Source organism: Pelodiscus sinensis, chromosome 5 (assembly GCF_052426305.1).
Source record: "Pelodiscus sinensis isolate ZL-2025 chromosome 5, ASM5242630v1, whole genome shotgun sequence".
In the NCBI taxonomy this organism is placed as follows: domain Eukaryota; kingdom Metazoa; phylum Chordata; order Testudines; family Trionychidae; genus Pelodiscus; species Pelodiscus sinensis.
Genome location: NC_143056.1, coordinates 48,268,381 through 48,290,880, shown reverse-complemented (window position 1 = coordinate 48,290,880; position 22,500 = coordinate 48,268,381). Strand labels below are relative to the sequence as shown.

Below are 22,500 nucleotides of genomic sequence, written 5' to 3'. Positions count from 1 at the left end.
AAGTAACACCTTTTATTGGAAAAAAACAACATATAGTCTGGTAGCCCTTTATAGACTAACAAAACATGTAGATGGTATCATGAGCTTTCATGGGCACAGCCCACTTCTTCAGATGACCAGAGTTAACTCTGATCATCTGAAAAAGTGGGCTATGCCCACGAAAGCTCATGATACTATCTACATGTTTTGTTAGTCTATAACAGTGGTTCCCAAACTTTTTGGCATCACACCCCCTTTTTGATTTTTGAGAAACCCTCATGCCTCTCCCACCCCCAATAACAGCAAAACTTGTTGAGCAAAAGAAAAAAAAAGGGAACTGACCAGGGTGCAAAAACAAAAATAGCAGCAAAACTTAGGAGGGGGTGTGGATTTAAAAGGGGGGGGGGGGCTGGGTCACCTCGCACTCCTCTGGAATTTCTTCATGCCCCCACAGGGGGGCACGCCACCCAGTTTGGGAACCCATGGTCCATAAGTGCTACCAGACGATTTGTTGTTTTTTTTCTGTAACAGACTAACTTGGCTACCCCCTGAAGCACCTTTTATTCGGTGATTGTAGGGATGGGTGGGTGTCTGGCAGCAGGGGTCCCGGCTGTGAGGGTGGTGTTTGCCGCTGGGGCAGTGGGCTCCGCTATGGTGTGTGATGGCAAGGGTTTCATGTGTGGGAATTGGTGTCTGATGGCAGGGCAGGGGCTGGGCTATGGGGTTGGGTATCTGGCAGTGGAGTGGAAGTGTGTGGGGTGGGTATCTGGTGGTGGGTTGGGGGGACAGGCTGTGGAGGTGGGTGTCTGGCGGTGGGGTGGTACTGGGCTGTGGGGGGGGGAGTGGGTGGGTATCTGGAGGGGGGTGGGAGTCTGGTGGTGGTGCGAGGGGCTATCTGGCGGCGCGGGCGGGGGCCAGGCTGTGAGGGCGGGTGAGTGTCTGGCGGCGGGGTAGGGGACGGGCTGTGCGGGTGGCGCGGGGCACGGCGGTGTAGCCGGGCGATAACAGGGTTTGCAGGGGAGGTCGCTGTTCCGCCGCAGGAGGCGCCAGGCCCAGCCAGTCTCTTGGCAACGGCCTCTCCTCCCGCCTCTGCGCTCCGGGGAGCGTGCGGCGGGCGGGGCCGCCCGTGACTTCACTTCCCAGGGCCTGGCCGCCGCTCGTGTGGGTGGCAGGGGCATGGAGCAGGGGCTCTCCGCTATCAGCCTGTACTGCGCCCCCATTGCCGGGACCGCGCCCGCCGCCCTCGCCATGGAGCAGGAGCAGGTGAGACCAGCTTCCCCCGGGCCTCATCGCCCGCCCCGGTGACTCAACACTCCCCACAGGGGGACTGGCCGGAGCCTGGTCTCTGCCGCTCCCAGGGCCAGTGGGCAGCTGCTTCCCACCGCTGACCGATGCCCCGGCCCCCACGGTAGCAAAGGGGGTGTCGTGGGTCCGTCCGTAGCTAAAGCGAGAGGCCTGTGAGTCGGGACTAGCGCGTCCTCAGCATATTTCAGGCTCCACGTCCCGCCTGGGACACGGGCTAGTGACTCCCTGCCCCAAAGGGCTGCCTAGCGAGAGGCTGCGGTCATCGATGTTTGTAAGTTGCTTGGAGACTCTTGGGTAAAAGATGCTACATCACTATAAATGTTTTGTTTATTGTGCTGGTGGTGATAACCCCCCAGCCCGCAGCGTTTTTTTGTTTGTTACTGTGGCTTAACATAGTTGTCAAATCTATATAGACACAGCATTGTTTGATCTTGTGAATGCATAGTTTGAAGACCCTTTTCTTGCGCTCCTCAACCCACCCTTAGAAAATTGGACTTCTTTCAGAAATCATAGCTTCCATTTTTTTCATTTCCATTTACTACAATTCCTGTTATGCTTTTGCATAGTTTCCTCCCCCGACCCAAGAGAGCTTTAATTTGTTTTCACTCTGTTTAGGTTGTGAACAATGACTTTTCTGGCAAAAATAGCTCAACAGTATAGCTGGGTGGAGGCATGAAAGTGAAGTCAATGTAGTTTTAATGTATGGCTTTGGTTGTCATTTGTTTTTGTCTCTGCCACCAGAGGGTAGCAGCATAGTAGAGGTAGGTAGTGAACCCAAAAGATACCTGAATCACAGGCTTCATCTTGCAAGCCTTCCAACTGTAAAATTTCCAGGAAAGGTTTTGCATGATCCAGGCTTATGAGAAGCATTGGGGAAATAGGTGGAGAACCTAGTAAACTTTCAATCCAGCTCAGGTTTTATACTGAAATATTAACTACTTCATTTTGTTGAGGGTAGAGTGCTCCCTTTTTATAAAAACTTCAATTCACAATGGCAAGTACAGACATGGATACATATAATAGACATAACTTCTTAAAATAGCCTTTAACCTGACAAATTTCCTTACTTCTGTAGTAGTAACATCTGAGATGACCAACAATGGGCATTTAAACCAAACCCCTATCCTGTATTACTAGTTCATTTTTTGTTTACACTTTGCAGTTTCACTTTCATAGCCAGCTTCTAGTTGTTTTCATGTTTTGTGTTTTGGTGGTTGCTGCTCTAAGTAGAACACTTACAAAATTCAGTTGAAATATTTTAAAAAATGCAAATCTCCTCCTCCCAAAAAACCCCAACAAGAAAATAAAACAGGAACAATAAAGACATTAAGAAGCAATGGATATAGCATGACTCCTTGCTTTCTTGCTAAGACCTGCCAAGCTTTTGTATCAAGAACATGGTATTAATTGGTATTCTTTAAGCTTCCTGATCTTAGTTTCAATATACTTAGTCTTATGTAGGATGATAAGTTTTAACTGAAACAAAGTAAGGACAATCTTTGGTATAGAATTTTTGAGGTCTTGTGATCTAAGAAGTGATGCAGCTAATGAATTGAAAAGACTGATGTACAGCCTTGGTTTCCATATTATTTATTTCTCTAGGCTGAGTATAAGCTGAGAACAAAAAGTCCCTGCCCCCAAATAGATTATAGTTTAGTATAAAATGGGAGATGGATGGGTACAGACAGGAACAATGTTCCTTCTAATCTTTTCAATCCATGTGCGGATTTTTTTATATCCATGTATGGAATAATTTTTTATGTACACCAAGGCACACAAATGAGCACTATCATAGAAACAAAGACAACCTGTGATCACTCTGGTAATCGGGTGGGTGGCATTTGAATCTCTCCTAAGTGTATTCACAAGTGCACAGCTTACAGAGAATACTGGAGAGGAGTACTAGCAAACAATGAGGCAGCATTTGTCAGTATGATAGGCAGTAGTTTCAGTTGGTCAGGAGCCTAACCATTGTCAAGATTTGTGCAGGTGTTAAATCACAGAAGGGATTTAAAGAGCACAATGAAGTAGCTTCATAAATGTTTGAGGAGCTATGCATAATTTTGAGGGATAATATGAAGAAAGGTGATGCAAGTTGACAGAAGAGAAATGAGTTGACATCTTAATTTACTATATATTTTAGAAACTTTGTGTGTCCGTTTGTCCATTTGTGGGTCCATTTGTTCAAGGACTCTTAAATGGTAAGAGCTAGGATCACAATGTTTGGTATGCAGCTTCCTCTTAACATAACCAAACCCTTGCTTTGCTTTACGTGTGCCAGGACAATGGGATGTGCCTGGAATTCGATTGTCTCATAAAATGGAAAGGTAGAGGTCTCAAAGAACTCAAGTAGAAATAATTGCTATGACTTTATCACTTCTGCTATTCTGTTCTTAGCAAACCGCTGGTTGTGTGATGCTTTTATGATGTGCACATGAATACTACATTAATTTTTGCTTGTGACCCAAGTTAAGATTTTGTGGTCAGGCATGCAAATGGAAAAGCTAGAGTAATAACCCACTCATTTTTGGCTTAAGGATGTAAAATTGTGGTTAAATAGTTAACTGGTTAAATAAAATAGTTAACCGGTTACTTGTGATCCTGCAACAGGGTCTGTTCCACCCCACATGTAGCAGGACGCAGCTGGAGTAGAGCGGCCCCCCCGCCCATCCATGGCAGAATACAGGCAGGGGCTGCTCCAGCCAGGCTGGGCTGAGCATGCCTGCCACATCATACCACAGGAAGGGGGCTGCTCCAGCCCAATCAGACTGGAGTGATCCACGCCCTCAGCATGACACGGTTGGCCCTACCATGTTAATTAAATGCAAAGATTGTAGGATTTTTACTTTATAGATGTAGCAGTGCACAATGCTACATGCATACATTTAAGGGTCAAAGGAAAGTGGAATTTAAATATAAATAATCGTGATAGTGTTATTGCAGGAGTAGCACAGACAGGTGCAGTTCCATTATTATAATTTCTGTGGAATACTGCATTATCACTGTGTGGCTGTGTAACAAAGAATTCTATTGTAAATGCGTATACACAGGAGCTACAGAAAGGACTACTGGGAAAATGTATGTTACAATTTACTGACTTCTGTGTAATTAATGCAACATATAGATGTTAAGGTCATCTTTTAAATTTAATTAAAAGAAGCCAAAATAGAAAAGCAGTTTCAATAAATACTTTTTTCAAATGCACCTGTTCAGTTTACTGCCTGATTCTCCGATCAACTTTATCTTTCAAAATAGATTACCTGTAGGGTTGCCAGATACTTTCACAAAAAATACCGATCATGGCAGGGAAAAAAACTGGTTGAGCCAAAAAAAAAAAAAATGTCCTGGACCAAAGTTGTTAAGAAAAAACAAACAAACCCCACAGGGGACCAAAGTTGTTAAGCCAAAAAGAACTACCGCACACACGCAAAAAAAGTCACCCTTAAATCCCCATGCTACCCTCGCCCCCACCAGACACGGCAGGGGAAGAATGTTCCAAGAGGATTCCGTCCGAGAAAAACAGAAAATTTTCAGGGTTTTTTTTTTTTCTAAACTGGACAGAAGCCAGGCCAATACCGTATACCTGGTAAACCTACATATCTGTGGATTGAGAACTAGTAGAATACCGCTTTCACAAATTGCTGGCTGGCCATTTCTGTTGTGTTTGTATAATTTGTCAGCACAGAGATGGGAAAAGAAAGGCAGAATGGTGTAAACTTAATAAAGACGAGCATCTGTGTATGCAGACTTGAGATGGGGTTTACATTGTGAATTGTACTAGTTAATGTGTAGCAAAACTTTTTTTTAAAAATGTACTTTCTGGTGTGCAATGTCTTTTTAAATGAGACTTCTGGCTTTACAGATGCAGTTTTTATTATATCTCTTGTTTGAACTAGTGGAGGGGAAGCATTCTTGGTAAATTGAAGTGATTTCATCTTGGCTAACTACATAATTGTAGGGATTTGAAAGAACCAAAGCTAGTTTTGAAATGTTACAAAACACAAGAGTACATAGACTAATGCACCTTCATATTAAATATTTTGAAACTGCTTTGTTTCATGGGTTTTGATTTATCAAAATTAAGCTGAGAACATAAAACCTGAATGTAAATAGTAAGAAATAAATTGCTTTGTCTTCTCCCCCACTTTTTCCTTTGTTTAGACTGTAAAATTTGTGGGATAGGGACATGTTTTCCATGTTTGTGAAACATTTAGTACACTTAGAACATAATTTCAGCTTAATGTTATTAAAATGTATATAATCATAAAAATGTATGGCTTGGAAGGGATCTTGAGAAGTCATCTAGTCTGGTCCAAGGGACCTAGGCAGGATCAAGTGTGTTTTCCTGGACTATTTATGATAAGTATTTGTCTAACCTTAAAAACCTCCAATGAATGGGGTTTCTAAAATCTCCCTCGAAATTTCCAATGTTGAAAAAAACCCTCTGTTTTTTCGATTTTCTTTCAAAAGAACCTGATTGCGTGTGGACGTAATCAAAGTTTTTTTTTTTTTTTTTTTGAATGGGTGTTTTTTCTGAAAAAACGTTGTAGTGTAGACATACCCAGATACTTCTCAGAGCTTCAAAAGAGGAGAGGTGTATGCCTGCAGGGAAGCAGAGACCGCAAAACAGAGCACAGCCATCAGGGCAGGCATCGTAGAAAACTGGCGGAAGCTAGTTCTCTCAACAAAACAAACAGCAGAGTCCACACTGGCTCTTTGACAATAAAGGGCGGGGAAAAGACAAAAGTCTCTTGCAGGGGTGACGTTTTTTGTTGGCAAAACTGGATGATTTTTCCAGACAAAAGTCACATTGCAGTGTAAATTTTCTCACTGTTTTTTTGCCAGACAAAACATAGGGCACAATCTTTTTATTAAAAAGAATGTGACCAGGTAATTGGGAAGGGTTAGTTTAAGGAGAATCGCAACTACGCACATATATATAACTCCGCAAGAAGTGATGTTAGAAGGACAGGGATTTCTCTCTGTACTTTCACATAGGTAGGATATGTTTAGTCACAGATTTAACATCCAGAACCTGGAATTTTGGTAAGTGTCACTGGGGTACAGGATTAAAATATCTTCATTGAATGTAAAAAACCCAAACAATCTATCAGATTAAATTAATGCTACTTTAATGTAACTGTATAAACTGTGCCAAAAACATGCAAAGGAAAATTGACAACTGTTACAAACCAAATGCGTAACTACTTGTTTAGCATAAAATTGAAAACTGTAGAAGTTAGCACATGTTCTAAGTGACCTTTCATGTAAGAGTTGCCAGTTAACAACTCATCAGTCATGGAAATAAGAGGAAGGTGTTTGTAGGTTACAGATTGTAGTAATAAACCATAAATGTGGTCTCTGGCTGCTTATGCTAAACAGTTTGTTCCACCTTGCTTTTAGCTTTTATACTTGGAACACCATTCCCAAATTAGAAGAAGAGCTCTTTGTTCCTTGAAAGCTTGTGTGTGTCTGCAACAGAAATTTATCTACCTTCCCCACCTTGCGTGTCCCATGTTTTGGGACTAATGCAGCTAAAACTATGCTGCATTAGCATTAATATTCTTTATACTGCCAAGGCAGAAGAGACTTTTTTCTGCTCATGTGAAAGATATGTATCTTCTTTGTATCTGATCTCATTTTGATTCTGTTGGTGGAAAGAATCATCCAGCCACCTTGTAGAAACTTGTCTTTTGTTCAGCCTCATTGTGACTGTAAGGATTTTTTTGTGGAGGAGGAGGGGGGCAAAAAAGGGGAGGGGGAGAGCATTAGTGTGGTGGTGAATTTTCATGTTGACTGGTTAATATTTTAAATAACTAAATTTTGTAGAGTAAGGGGACTGTCACAACATAATAGGCTGGATTTTTTTTTTCATTGTACAGTATGTTATGTTTTCTGTAAGCCTTTTATGTATGTGGATGTTTTTGTTCCATTCATGTAGCTAACATATAGTGTTCTATATGTCATTGCTCAATCATAGAGACGACGTGGGCAAGATAAAAATATTTTATTGGACCAACTCATTTCCATGCTGGCATCTTCTGTAGAGTAGTTGGGATTGAGGTGGTGAATTCAGTTTGTTGAGAAATAAAAGCAGCATGAAATTGCTTTCCACTGGAATTCTGTTCAGTGGCATGTGTATTGGAAGATGTCTCCTTAACAGTTATCTCAAATAGGTCCCTGAAGTTCAACTTTCTTTTTTTCTTTTTTTATGTGGTATGATCTATGTATTTCAGAATTACATGTGGGTCAGGTTGATCCTTAGGCTTTATCTACACTTTTAACATTTAAAATTAAACCACCTCCACATGGATAGTAGCTAACTATGCTAGGAGCCCACATTACAGCGCTATAATTTGCTGCGCTTAAGTGTGTTTTTTTTTTCATATTCTTGAGCCAGAAAGTTGCAGTGCAGTATAAGTGGCAGTGTAGATTTAGTCTTAGATGTGCCTACTTTTCCAATTGCTGTTCATTTCAGTGACAATTCGTATGCCAATGATGATATCTTAAATGTCAACGTCACTATTTCATAGTTCAGCAAAGCATGTAAAAAAAAAAAAAAGAAAGGAAGTGACAAGTTGTGAAGATCTGCACAATGCAACTTGAGTAAGTGGCTCATTTTGGCTCTAATAATAGATGACAGGATTGAAGTGAATGTGATTAAATTAATTTTCTTGAAGTGGGAAGGTCAACTTTATAAAGTTGGGGGAATGCTGCCTTATTATAGCTACATCACTTAAAAAAAACAAACAAAAAAAACTTCAACTCGGTATTCAGAAAAGCTTTCAATTATATCTATTACTTTTAGTAAGGGACCTTAGATGGGCTGATAGATATTTTGTGATATTTGGGAGAACCAAGCCTCCTGTTTCACTGCTTTTTCTGCAGAAGTTTATGTTGTTCATTTATTTTTTTGTTGCAGCTGCACTCAAATGGCGATAGAGGCTTTGAGAACGTGGAACTGGGGATCATAGGGAAAAAGAAGAAAATTCCAAGAAGGGTCATTCATTTTGCAAGTGGAGAAACCATGGAAGAATATAGCACAGATGAAGAGGAAGATTTAGAACAAGAAAAAAAAGATCTCTTGCCTTCAATTGATCCTGTAAGTTTATTACTGATGATTTTTTATTTAATTTGTCATTTACTGGAAAAGTGACAACCACTTTTTTGCACTTGGAAGAAACATAAATGATTATTGAATTCAGATCTGACTTTTATTTTAGCCAGTTACAGTACCTGGCCATGAGAACTGAAACAATTATGTTAAACCACAGATGTCTCTAATATTCCTTTCTTCAGGAGACCACTTTTGGTTATTATAAAACATCTAAGTAGAATAAATGAAAAATATTCCTGAAGTCTTCAGTCCTGCAACCCTTATTCACATGAGTAGTCCCATTAAACTTAGACTTTAACTGATGCCAGGCTCCTCACGGTGTTTCAAAGGGGCAGCGCCACACGGACCCCAGGGTAAGCGGGAGAATCCCCAGCTCATCCCGGGCTCCACGCAATGCCGCCACTTTGAAATGCCTTCTGCAGCCTGGGGATACCCAGGCTTCAAAGTGGTAGCGCTGCGGGGAGTCCGGGGTCTGGCCCCAGTTTTCAAGTGGTGCTGCTGCTGCTTTGAAATATCCCCTCCCAGGGGGGCAGCTCCAAGACGGAGGGCAAGAGCAGCATGACAGTGGGTGAAGGGACAACTGAAGTGCCAGTGCTTGATAGCTTCCTGGCCAAAATAGTCAGGATCATGTGTGAGAGGCTCCAAGGTCTAATGTTAGATCCCAATCTACTGGTTGGTGACCACAGCTTTAGCCACTAAAGCACATTGGAGGAAGTAACAACATGCCCATGCTATGTCAATATATCCATTACCAAGGCCCTGCCAAGTTCATGGTCCATTTTGGCCAATTTCACAGTTGTAGGATTTTTAAAATTGTACATTTCATAATTTCACCTATTTAAATCTGAAATTTCAGTGTTGTAATTGTAAGGGTCCTGACCCCAAAATAAGTTGGGGTGGGGGTGATGGTCACAAGGTTATTGTAGTGGGGATGCAGTACTGCTACTTTTACTTTTGCAGGTGGCAGCTTTGCTGTCAGAGCTGGGCAGTTGTACCATGGTGGTTTCTGGCCAGGAGCCCAGCTCTGAAGGCAAAGTCGCCAACACCATTACCAGTGCAAAATTAAAGATGGCATGGTATTGTATTGCCACCATTACTTTTGCACTGCTGCCTTTAGAGCTGGGCACCCAGCCACAGTTGCTGCTCTCCAGCTGCCAGTTCTAAAGGCAGCAGAAGAAAAGATGGCAATATCATGATTCTCTAAAATAATCTTGCAATCCCTCCCCCCTTAATGCCCATTTGGATTAGGACCCCTAATTTGAGAAATGCTAGAATCCCCCATTAAATCTATATAGTATAGGTAAAAGCACATACAAGACCAGATTTCACATTCCGTGAAACATTTTCCATTGCTGTTAATTTGGTAGGGCCTTAGCCATCAGAACTTAAAGAACTGTGAGTTGAATGGAGAGCTTTACTAGTGGTGCTCCCGCCAAGAGGATCCTGGTTTTCGTATGCTTTTTCTGCCTGTTTGTTCTGGAAAAAGTGTTGTTGCCATGCAGTTTGGTTAATTACAGTGTAGCTGTGGAAAAGAGCCTTAGATCACATTTATCTTCCAAAGGCTTTGAGATAAACTAGATGGAAAAGAGCAGTTGTGGATACAAGAGAAGCAGGTTGGACATCTGTAAATTCAGCAAAACGGAGAAGGTATGTACAGAGCAGAAATTGGGACAAACAAACATTACAAGTTAATCCATAGTGGATTTGTTGCTTTGAGCTCGCTCTGTTATTGAGTAGAAGCTTGGGCTTATTTAGGAAGGAAGAACATGAATACTGGCTGGATTGAACATAGGTGGGATATGCAACATAAACATGTAATGTGTAGCTTACTAAAAATGATAGTATATTAAGCAAAATACTTACGTTTCAATTCATGTGCTTAAATAAAGGACAGTTTTTAAGCTTGCTCATATCTTGTTCTTTAAGGAATCCATGGGGAAGACAGCATGGATCACTTTATACTGGCCAGAGATGTGTCACATTTATGCCTGGGTTCCGTTATTATTCTGAGTCAGTTATTTCCAACCACTCAATATCTGTGCAGGTCTCCCCAATGGAAATCTTTCATTTAAATGTTCCCAAGTATCTGTGGTCAGCAGGAGGAAAGGCCAGGATGAATAGTGGATTTCAGATGAACTCCCTTCTCTGACATAAAGTACAAAAAGATTGTGTCCTTTTCAGTACATCCCAGAAAGCCACTTTTTCGTACCTGAGCCAAAGCCCACTGAAGTTAGTGGAAAGAGTGCCACTGAATTTAATACTTTGAATAAGGCCTTTTAAGAAAAGTGCAGTGGCCAGTACAGGTTTAATTTCTAGTCCAGCACCCTCAGGATCTGACCAGTGCTGAATCAGACAATTTGCTGAACTATGGGAGGTCAATATTGTAGGGAACAGGGCTCTCTCATTTCTGTTTTGCCAAGGCAAATTAATGGGACAACATGCACTTTCACTGCTTGTATATCCCAACTCAGTAAATGAGTTCTGGATGCACTAGCCCAAGCTGAGCAGTGATGATTGTAGGGATATAAGAGTGCAAGTGTTTAAACAGGTAATTGATAAGCATAAATGGTCACGTGTGGCTCCCGATCTGGCTCCTGGGGAGCTGGCTGCCACCCAACACTGCTGCCTCCGTACCAGAGGCATCAGTGCAGGTCAGCAGCTGGCTCCCAGAATGCATTGGCTCCTGGGGAGCTGACTGCTGCTCCGAACTGATGCCTCTGTATCTGAGGCAGCAGTGCAGGAGAGGGGCAGCTGGGAGCTGGTTCATGTGGGGAGCTGACTTGATAGCTGGTTCTCGGTGTGTGTTGGCTCCTGGGAGGCCAGCTGCCACTCCACACAACTACCTCTGATACAGTGGGAGCAGTGCCGGGTAGTAGTCAGTGCACACTGCAAGTACATGTAACCACTGAAAATTTCAGTGGTTACGCGGTTAGCCAATTATCTGCATTTTAACATCCCAAATGTTTTGGCAAACAGCTGCTTTAAAAATGTTTTCTATTGTAGGATTTCTATACACACAATTAAATAGTCAGTTTGCTAAGACCAGCATGTCTATGACTCATTATCCCAGTTGGGATACAAAAAACTATGTTGCAAATAATAGCAGCGTCTGGTCCAATTTGCCTTATGGTACATTTACTACTTTGAATGGACATTCTACATCATAAAATTTTGGAGTCTAGCTGGTGTTGGCATCCTTACAGCTCTTCTATTGAGTTGAGGGAAACACTTTTTTATGTTGTAGAGAAATTATAATCCAGCCAAAACATTTACTGAATGTTTTAGAACTAAACTGAAAAATGACCATTTTCCCTTTGCAGACAAGCTTTAAACTTAGATTTTCAAAGATCATCTGAAGAAATATCCAAATTTGATAGTAACTGTCAACCCAGAGTCTCTAATTACCTCTTCCTAGTCAAAACCCAGAACCAATACCCCATCCTCTTTTTACTTGACTTATCAGCCCCCTTTGATGCCATTTAGCATCCTCTTCTCCTTGAAATATTGTCTCCCATTGGCTTCTCTGACACTATTTCTCAGGTTATTCTACCTCTTTAATTGCTCCTTCAGCTTGTTTCTAGAGGGTGGTCTTCATTTTCCTCCAACTTTGTGTGGGTTCTACAGACACTCTCCTTAGTTCCCTGCTCTACTCCCTCTATATCCTTTTCTCTCTTTCATAAGTAAATCCGGCTGCCATCTCTAGGCTGGTGATTTCCTGGACTGCTTTCTTTACTGATATCTAATCATAAAGTCATACTCAACTTGGCTAAACCAGTGTGCTTAGTCTTCCCTCAAGGCTTGCCTGCTCTCTTCTTTCTCAATCACCATAAATAGCACCACCATCCTGCCTGTTGCTCTGGCTCCTAACTTGAGCATCCTGTGGACTTGGACATTTCTAGGTCCTCCTAGCCAGACTATCTAAATGTTGCTGGGGTTTTTTCTGTATAACACTTCTAAGAAGACATTTTCTAGCCAGCTACACAGCTAAAACACTCATCCGGGCTTTCAGCACTTCATGTCTTCATTTATTACAATGTCCCGTTCTCTGGCTTTGACAGAGGAATTTTCTCCTACCCATTCAGAATGGTGCTGCAAAGATCATTTTCCGAACCCACTGCTTTGACTATAATGTATATTTTGTATCCTTCCACTGATTTTCGCTTTTCTGCCTGCAACTGGCCCTGTGGGGCTGGAGCAGCCTTCTGACTGGGGTGAGCAGGGAGCTGCTTCAGCTCCTACCAGTTAACTGGAATGGGTAAGTCTCACCTGGTAAGGATGCAGCTTACCAGTTAGCCATTTACATCCCTATTGTGTGTCAGGGGCAGGTGAGTGTCGCAATGCTATTGTAGGGGGTGTGTCACTGTATTGCCACCCTTACTTCTAAACTGCCTTCCGTGCTGGGTAGTCAGAGAGCAGTCACTGGGCACCCAGCTCCTGAAGTCAGTGCACTGCCACCAGCAGCACAGAGTTAAGGGTGGCTGTGCCATACTGTCCCACCCTTTCTTCTGCATTGCTGCCTTCAGAGCTGGAAAGTGGCAGCTGCTAGCCAAGGGCCTAGCTCCAAAGGCAGCAGCACAGCAGTCAGGGTGGCAATGCCATACCATGTTGTCTTTATTTTTTTTTTTGCTTTGCTCCTGATGGAAGTATTTCTTTCAGCCACTGCTTTCCAGCCACCCAGCTCTGAATGTAGCACTGGCAGCAGCAACAGCACCAAAATTAGGGTGTTAAAATCACAAACCCCTTGAGGGGAGTACTTTACTTAAAGGGGCAGTGCATTATTTGAGACTTCTCCAGCAGTGCGCTCTCACAGTCTCTTCCACCCCTTTCCTCTGGTAACCCCTCTTCATAGAGCAAGAGAGGAGAGACAATAGGACTCTGGAACAGAGCAGGAGAGCCTGCAATGAGTGTCTTCAATAGACAGTGCATGGTGGTGTTCAGAAACTTACCCAGCATCCAGCACGCATGCTGTCTGTGTGTGTCTGTCTCACTGAATTTGTTACACCCACACTCTTTCAGACTCATCTCCCAACACAAATTTGTAGAGTTGTTGTTACTACTTTTTGCAGTGTGCAAATATCCTCTATAATTTTATTGCAGGAGTGCAGGAGAAGGCCGAAAATGAACTACCCCAAGAAAATCATTGGTCTTAAAGATCTTTGGATTGTATCATCAAAAATACAATTCCCTCACCATGCTCAACAACAAGAAATACCAATATGTGTGGGGTCTGTCTTAGCTTCTTAGAGTCGTTAGTCCATTACACTCTGTAGTTACACTGGATGTGTTGGTCCTATTGTAATGACAGGTTCCTGCCACGTTATCGCTCTAAAATAAACTGAATGTATGGAGTTTTCTTTTTTAAAGAATAGGTGGGTCCACAATGTGTGGAGCTTTTAGTAAATGTTCTTTTAAGTGTTTTAGATACAAGGGCTAATATTCCTTCCAAGTGAATGATCTTCCTCACTACAATTCTATTTTCTGAGGAATGGAACTGTATCTAATGTTGTTGACTTTTCCTTAAGAGGTTTGTGAATCTTAATTTTAGTACTTTTTCTTTTTTGTCCAAATGTCGTTAGGATATGTGTTGTGTATTTAATATTGCACATCTTATTTCATTTCTGTTATGGACCCTTTTAATCTTTAAATGCAAATTTGATAAATTCCAATAGATGATCAAAGTACTTCTCTATCCCCATCCTCCCAATCAAAGCACTGAGATTTCTTTGAGAATAGGGCATTGTGCTGTTTGGATGCATGTCTTTGTTAGTAATAAGGTTCATCTTAAGTGCCAGTTTTTCTAGTGTTACTATATTTAAAGCTACTTCACAGTCAAAGTATGATTTTATATATATATATATATATATATATATATATAAAAAAAAATAAAATAGAGTGAGAGAGCGCACGAGCTGTTCTGTGGTAATCCTGATCATCTATGATGAGGCATACCTGGGAGGTCGACAAATGCCTTTGATGTCAACCGCGGAGCGTCCAGACTACCGCGCTGAGCCAACAAACAGCTGATGGGCTCAGCGCGGCAGCCATGTAAATTTAAATGAAGCGGCGATTATTTAAATTGCCGCTTCATTTTCCTATGCCGGGTAGTCTAATCTATGTGCCTCTGTTGCCAGAGGCATGTAGTCTAGACATACCCTTAGTGTGAATTTCCTTGTTCCTAGTTGAAACAAAAAACAGGACTATGTAGCACTTTAAAGACTAACAAGATGGTTTATTAGGTGATGAGCTTTCGTGGGCCAGACCTACTTCCTCAGATCAAATAGTGGACGAAAATTGTCGCAACCATATATACCAAACGATATAATTAAAAAAATGAACATATATGAAAAGGACAAATCAAATTTCAGAACAGAAAGGTGTTTGGGGGGGAGGGGAGGTAAATGTCTGTGAGCTAATGATATTAGAGGTGATAATTGGGGAAGCTATCTTTGTAATGGGTAAGATAATTAGAGTCTTTATTTAAACTTAAGTGTAAAGTGTCGAATTTAAGCACGAATGACAGTTCAGAGGATTCTCTTTCAAGTGCAGATTTAAAAGGCTTCTGAAGCAGGATGCAGGTAATTAAGTCGTTGAGACAGTGCTTTCTGGTTGAAATGGCAAGAAACTGTTTTTTCTTTGTGATCCTGTCTGATATCTGTTTTATGGGCATTGATCCTTTGGCGAAGTGTCTGAGACGTTTGTCCAGTGTACATAGCAGATGGACACTTTCGGCACATGATAGCATAAATTATATTTCTGGATGCGCAGTGTGGGGGTTTCGGGGTGCGATCACCCCCTCTTGGTCCGAGAGGGGGGGTCAGCGAACCCTCATGCCCCCTCCTAGGGCTTGTTCAGTCCCTGGGGCCCCAATGGGGGAACCCCCGACAATGGGTGCGATCACCTCCTCCCAGTAGGAAGGGGGGGGTCAGCGAACCCGGCAATAGTTATCCGCCTCTGCGGGACGGGGCGGCAGGCCCCAGGTTTAGAGTTTTCACTCGCTGGAGTTCCGCCTGATGGCGTTCTTCCACTAAGGTCGTGGGTAGGGGGATGTTTCCTTCGTGGAGGGAGGGGGACCCGGCCCCACCCTCTCTCCGGGTCCCGGTCCGGGGCCCTAAGCGACGGGGCTCGCTTGCGCCCCGACGCGGTGGATGAGGGGGGTTAATCCCTCCTCAACTCGTCCACCCAAGGTCGCCAAAAGCGCCCCGCCCCGGACTCCTTCCTCCCTCCGGGCGGTGCCCGCCAATCGCGTCCGCCTGCTTCGCACCTACCCTGGTTCGGGGTCCTGCGGTGGCTCACCTCCAGAAGCAGTCCCTGGGGAGCGTTCTGGGGTGCCATTCCGTCTCCGGCCGTCCCGCTCCCGCTGTGTGCGACGTGGTGGGGTGCGCCCCCCGTCTGCCGTGGGGCTGAGGGACCGCCAGGGGCAGTGGCTGTCCCGAAGGCCTCGGGACCAGCGCCGGGCCGGCAGCCGCGGGGTATGCCGCCCGGGCTCCGTCCTGCCTCTGGATCCGATCCGGTGCTCCTGCCAGGAGCCTGCCCCCGTCTCCGCCGGCGGCCGGCCCTTTTGAGCCGGCCCGCCGCAGCAGCCGCTCCCTGGGGCCCCGCCCCTTCCGGGCACACCGCCGCGCAGTGCCCCGCCGCCCAGCTGATCTGCTCCCCACCGCCTCCGCCGTCCGGGGACGCGGGGAAGGAGCTAAAGCGGCACAGGCGCGGGGGAAGTACCCCCGCCGCCGCCTCCCGCCCGCGCTGGGGGAACGCCGGAGAGCCGGTTCCCCGGCGTCAGTCTCCGGGGGATCGGGGCTCCGGTCGCCCCGCCCCCTGACCAGTGACAGGCTGTCACACGCAGGAATATGTGTTCTTGATCTTATAACTCACTTGGTTAGGTCCAATAATGGTATCAGCAGAGTGAATATCTAGACAAAGCTGGCAACGGGGTTTGTTGCAAGGGAAGGTACCAGGGTTGGTATTAGTGTGGTATGTCCTGTGGTTGTTGGTAAGAATCATCTTGAGGTTAGGTGGTTGTCTATAGGAGACTATGGGTCTGTCTCTCAGAGCCTCTCGGAGTTTAGTATCCTGTTCCAGTATAGGCTGTAGTTTATTGATAATGTGTTGGACAGGTTTAAGTTGGGGGCTGTAGGTGATGACAAGTGGTGTTCTATTGTTGGTTTTCTTGGGTCTGTCTTGAAGTGGTTGGTTTCTAGGTATTCGTCTGGCTCTTTCAGTTTGCTTTTTTATTTCTCCTAGTGTTTGTAATACACCCTTTTTTTCCTATTGAATTAACACAGAATAGTTTCTCTTTTGTGTGTCTCCCTCATTTGAGAGAGATGAAGGAACACTTTACTTCTTGAATTATGGGATGCAATGTTTCATATTGGCTATTTACACTTTCTTGCCTTGAGGAGGCAATGCCTTATTGTATTGATACATTTGTAATCTAAGTAGGGACGCTGTGATAAATAACTGCTTTTTCCTACACCCTTATTAAACTTTGTAGAGGTTTTGACTTACTAACTTTGTTTAATTTTGTACAGGCAGTCCCCGGGTTACGTGGCTCCAACTCATGTCGGATCCCTACATACAAACCGGACTTTTCTCGCCGCGGAGGATGCGGGCGGCGTGACTGCCCAGATTCGCCGCGGTCCCGCCACCTGCATCCTCCGCGGCAAGAAAAGCTGCTCCGTGTCTCCCTGGTCTGCTGGGGGGAGGCCCCCCAGCAGACCATGGAGACGCGGAGCAAAGCCGCGGAGGATGCGGGCGGCGGGACCGCGGCGCGTCTCGGCAGTCCTGCCGCCCGCGTCTCCCTGGTCTGCTGGGGGGGGGGTGGTGCAGCTAGTGCACCCCTCCCCCCGAGCCGACCAGGCTTTTCTCGCCGATGCCTGGGGTAGAGCAGCTGGGGGGGCTGCCGGGTTGGTCCCACAGCGCCGAGGTGCGGCACTACTGGACCAACCCAGCAGCACCCCAGCTGCTCTGCCCCAGGTGTTCCCAAGTCAACTGCTGCTGAAACTGACCAGCGGCTGACTACAGGAAGCTCGAGGCAGAGCTGCTCTGCCCTGGGCTTCCTGGAATCAGCCGCTGATCAGTTTCAGCAGCGGCTGACTTGGGAACACCTGGGGCAGAGCAGCTGGGGTGCTGCTAGGTTGGTCCAGTAGCGCCGAGGAGCGGCGGTGCGGGACCAACCCAGCAGCACCCCAGCTGCTCTGCCCCAGGTGTGTCCGATTCAGCTGCTGCTGGTCAGTTTCAACAGCGGCTGAATCTGGATGCCAGTTCCGACTTACATACAAATTTAACTTAAGAACAAACCTACAGTCCCTATCTTGTATGTAACCCAGGGACTGCCTGTATTGTGGCAACATAGTGTAAACTATATTATGTACATATCATTGAATTCAAAGTACTGTTTAATTTGAATCTGAATTTGCATTGCTTCAATAGCATGTTAAAAGGATTCTACATTATTACATTCCTGTTGCTTTGAGAAGATACGTTTCTTTTGATATTTTTAAATGTTACAGCAATACTTTAGCTTTTTGCTCACTGCTAACCAGCAGCATTCTAAAATGGCTTGTCCTGTGCACCGAGTAAATGCCTTTTAAAAGTAGCACATTGTTTATCTGTAGGATTCTGCTGGCACCAGTCACTACTACCACCTATAGCAACATCCTTTCCAGCACTGCTTCTAGCTTCTTGGACTAAACAAGCACAAAAGTGACTTGCCATTAGAATGGCTGCCAACTGAGTACTTACTTAACAAGCACAGAGTGCTTTTGTGCAGCTAGGACAGCAGCTTTTTTGCTTATGCTTGTCACCTTATAGAAAGTGTCCTGCTAACCCCTGCTAAAAATGCAGTGTCTGAATTCTCAGTTGGCAGTCAACAGAAAGATGCAGGTAGTACAAAAGCTGATTTTGTGTTAACCAGAGCAACTATTAGAGAAGCACTGGTATGTGGCAAACTGAATACATACACAAAATGTCATTGTGGCACTTTGTCTTTAAAACCATAGAGATTAATTCCAAACCTTTGATAGCTATGTACATTTTCACACTTTGTTTTAAACGGTACTTGTCACTGACTTAACCTCCATAATTGTAAAATAATATCTGAAATTCCTTGCTTTTGCACAGGTTAGGCAGTTAGACTAAGTAATGCATCATCCATGTAGTCTCATTTGTGTGATCAGTAAAATTGTTACATGCAAACTAGATGTAGAGTAAAGGTGGTGATTAGTTGAATTATCTTTATCACAGTAGTCAAAGACTCTTGTCGTGGAAGAGATACATGTTTTATTGTTGCATAAGTGTAATTCATAGTCAAAATGACCAAGAACTTAAACTGGATGGTACAGACTGCAAATTCCAGTGGAGATTGAACCTAGTGTTGTAAACAAAAAGGGTTCTCAGCCGTTCTTAAGTTAATATGAAGTGATGGAAATGGTCACAACAGGCATTCTAAGTTTCATAGTGACAACTTTGGAATCCTATTTTATAGAGGAAAATGGTTCAGGTTGTGTCTGAATAAGAATTACCATTTTACTGGTACTTTCCAGCAGGAAGACCATGAGAGGTCTGTCTGTTTTTTTTTTTTTTTTTTTTTAAATCATTTGAATTCAGGAGCTAGAACTTTTCAACGTTTTATTTAGGGAAGTTCTTCTCTTTACAAAAAACAAGGGGGCTGCTTCCTGTGATTGCCATGCTCATCTGCTTTCCCCCCACCCTCCCGGCTGCTTTCGCTTTGCTGCGACAGCCTGTTGATGCTGATGACATGATGACGTCATTCTGTTGCACAGTAGGAACATTCTGTCATCCGGCAAGATAATCTCTCTCTCTCTCTCTCTCTCTCTCTCTCGCGCACATTTTCTAGTTAATATAATTTTCCTTTTCACAATATTGTCATTAGAACTGGCTATAAATTATTTTTTTCTCCATTCCCTTCTCCCAACATATTGTGTGATCGAGAGCCATATGCTCAACCGTTCTCAGCAAGTTTAGAAACCTAGACAAAATATTATGGGATCCCCAGATTCTCCTGAGATTCTAGATAGTGACTTTATCAGAGTGTTGTTTATCCATTTGTCCTGAGTTGGGATGTAAGAGTTTAAGCATCATTTTATTGGTTTCTGTTATGGGTAAAAACTCTTCTGCCTGCACACGCTGGTTTCCGGGGAGCCAGCTGCCATCCCATACTGTGGGTTCTGCAGTATAAGACTTAGGATATGTCTATACTGTGTGGCTATTTCGGTATCCCTAAATAGCTACCCCATGTCTTAACATTTCGAAATACCTTTCAAAATAACGGACGCGCTATTTCAGCATCCCTGTAACCTTCAATCCATGAGGATTAAAGGATGTCTCTAAACTCACAGGCATTTACCTTTTCCCCCCCCCCCCCTCCCCGCCCCCCGCATCCCCCTTCTGTTCTGAAATGTGATTTGTCCTTTTCATATGTGTTCATTTTTTTTAACTGTATCCTTTGGTATATATGGTTGTGACTATTTTCTTCCACTATTTGATCTGAGGAAGTGGGTCTGGCCCACGAAAGCTCATCATCTAATAAACCATCTTGCTAGTCTTTAAAGTGCTACATAGTCCTGTATTTTATAGGCAATAAGACATCCATGGCATGGACACCTAGCAATATAGTCCATATAGAGACACCAGGCTTTAAAGACTGAAAACCAGTATTGGTATAACTTCCTTAAAACCAAAGCACTGAGCTGAATGTTGACAAACTCTTGGTGGAGAGACAATGTCAGTTTTCTCTTCTGGAGCCATGCCCTTTGTAAGTAACTGCACCTGTGTATTATGTGCCACAATTTTATGGTTATAGTGCTACTCTTATTAATTTTTTTCATTACAGACTACGCTTGCCTGGGGACCCTATTTTTGGTTTCATATGCTGAAAGTTGCCACGTCAACCTTATCAGGTATTGGTTTAAGTACTTTTTAAAGTAAACTACTCCAAAGAATATTAACATTCCTTAAGTCTGTCATATATCTATATTTTGGTTGTGGTGTAACTGTCCATCTCTTCAGTGCCAAGTTACTTCATTTTACAACTGTGAGAAAAGAAAGAGATGTAATGAATAAATGAACCAAAATCTCCCTTTTGCTAAATACTAATTTTTCTGTATCTTGCTAAGGAAACTTTTGTTCAGGAAAATTGTGAGACTTAATCAACCTGTCTTCCCAGGAAGAAATGTGTATAATCTTCTAGTTGTGTGTGGCACTTGGTCAATTGGTTGGCTTACAAAACCAAGCTAGAATTAAAGATACTTGCATAATGCTTAATGGTTGTGACACACATCCTGATTGGTTTAATAAATAAATATTTTGGTGTGCAACCAGACAGATAAGAATTTCAGTTTCAGTGTAAAATAGTTTTTTTTCTAGCCAAAGATAATTAGGTCTGTAAGAAAGAGGTTTATCATCTCTTGGCCATTGAAGCTATCAAGAGAGTGCCTGACCAATTGAAAGGCAAGGGGTTCTACTCCAATTACTTCCTTATGAAGAAATGCACTGGAGGACAGAGACCTATCCTAGACCTATGAAAGCTCAACAAATACCTTAAAAAATGTGAATCCAGATGATCACATTAGCAGCCATTATTCCAGCACGGGACAAAGGAGAGTGGTTTTCAGCTCTTGATATGCAAGATGCTTGCTTTCATGTGACCACACAACCTTTTCACAGACGATTCCGCCGTTTCATCATTGCATCCAAGCATTTCCAATACCATGTACTACCATTCAGCCTGTCTTCAGCTCATCACGTTTTTTCCAAGACACTAGCGGTTATTGCCGTTTTCTTTGTCATCAGGGCATAGTTATCTTCCCCTACATTGATGATTGCCTTATAAAAGGGACATCTCCAGAGGAGACCCTTCATATGATATCTACAACAAAAGACCTATTTTAGTCCTTAGATTGTCTTATCAGCGACCAAAAGTCTATTCTCCAGCTGACTCAATTCCTAGAATCCATCGGTGCCCACCTAGACTCCACTTGGGCCTGTGCCTACTTACCGACTCCGAGATTCCAAGTGATTCAGGATCTCATCACCATATTTACCATACTGATCAGATCTCCAGTCACGGTCTTTATATGCCTACGACTTATGGGCCACATGGCTGCCACTACCTATGTAGTCCAAAATGCCCGATTACATATGAGGTGTCTTCGACACTGGCAGGCCTCCGTTTACATCCTGTCAAATCATCAAGTCCACAGAATTGTGTCTCCTCCTTCCAAGGTCCTTGCCTCCCTCAAGTGGTGGACCAGTCCCACCAACCTACTGGCAGGAGTTCTTTTCCAATGTGCTCAACCATCTGTGCAACCGATGCTTCAGTGACAGGTTGGGGGAGCCCACCTAGCCAGTTTTTCTGCCAAGGCTGCTGGTCCGAATGTGAGAGAACTTTAAACAAACATTCTGGAGTTTAGGGAAGTCTTCAATGCCTGCAAACGCTTTTGAACACAAAGTGAATTGTATGGTCAGAATTTGCACAGTGTATCGACAGTGTATTACATAAATCATCAGGGCAGAGCTCGATCCCCTTTATTGTGTGCTGAAGCAGTCCGCCTTTGGAATTGGTGCATTGCCAACAACATAACGCTAATGGTGGTGTACCTGCCCGGCATCCACAACATCCCTGCACACTTACTGAGCAGACAGTGGCAATACAGACCATGAGTGGCAGATCAATCCCCACATCATCAGGCCTATCTTCCATATGCGGGGATTCCCTCAAGTTGACCTGTTCGCTACCCACAACACCACAGTACGTCGCAACTATTGTTCCAGAGCAGGCATAGGACGGGGAGCTTTTAGGGATACTTTCCTTATTCCTTTCCCCCAATTCCACTCATCTTGAGAACCCTCAACAAGATCAGGAGGGACCATGCCCGGGTAATCCTCCTAGCTCCTGTATGGCCCAGACAGATTTGGTATCTCTTTCTGTTTCAAATGTCTCTTCAACCCCCCTTGTCCACTTCATTGTCACTCAGATCTCTTGACTCAACGCGGAGGTGCTCTTCTGCACCCGAACCTGCAAAGCCTCCATTTGCTGGTTTCAAGATGCTGAAATGCGATGTTCTTATAGATTAAAGAGTCCT

At 43.8% G+C, this 22,500-nt stretch overlaps 1 protein-coding gene across 2 annotated transcripts in view; it reads left to right on the top strand.

The window, feature by feature from the left end:
* Window positions 1–1,034: 1,034 nt before the first annotated feature.
* The window catches only part of FAM177A1 (family with sequence similarity 177 member A1), a 29,173-nt gene continuing 7,707 nt past the window's right edge, over window positions 1,035–22,500 (top strand). The window contains exons 1-3 of one of the 2 annotated variants that reach the window (XM_089778445.1): window positions 1,035–1,242; window positions 8,207–8,386; window positions 20,250–20,316. In XM_089778445.1, the coding sequence (XP_089634571.1) occupies window positions 1,156–1,242; window positions 8,207–8,386; window positions 20,250–20,316 (334 nt within the window). In that variant the 5' untranslated portion in view covers window positions 1,035–1,155. Of the gene's footprint in view, window positions 1,243–1,357; window positions 1,556–8,206; window positions 8,387–20,249; window positions 20,317–22,500 lie in introns of those variants that run through there. The other variant, XM_089778444.1, reaches the window with a different exon arrangement.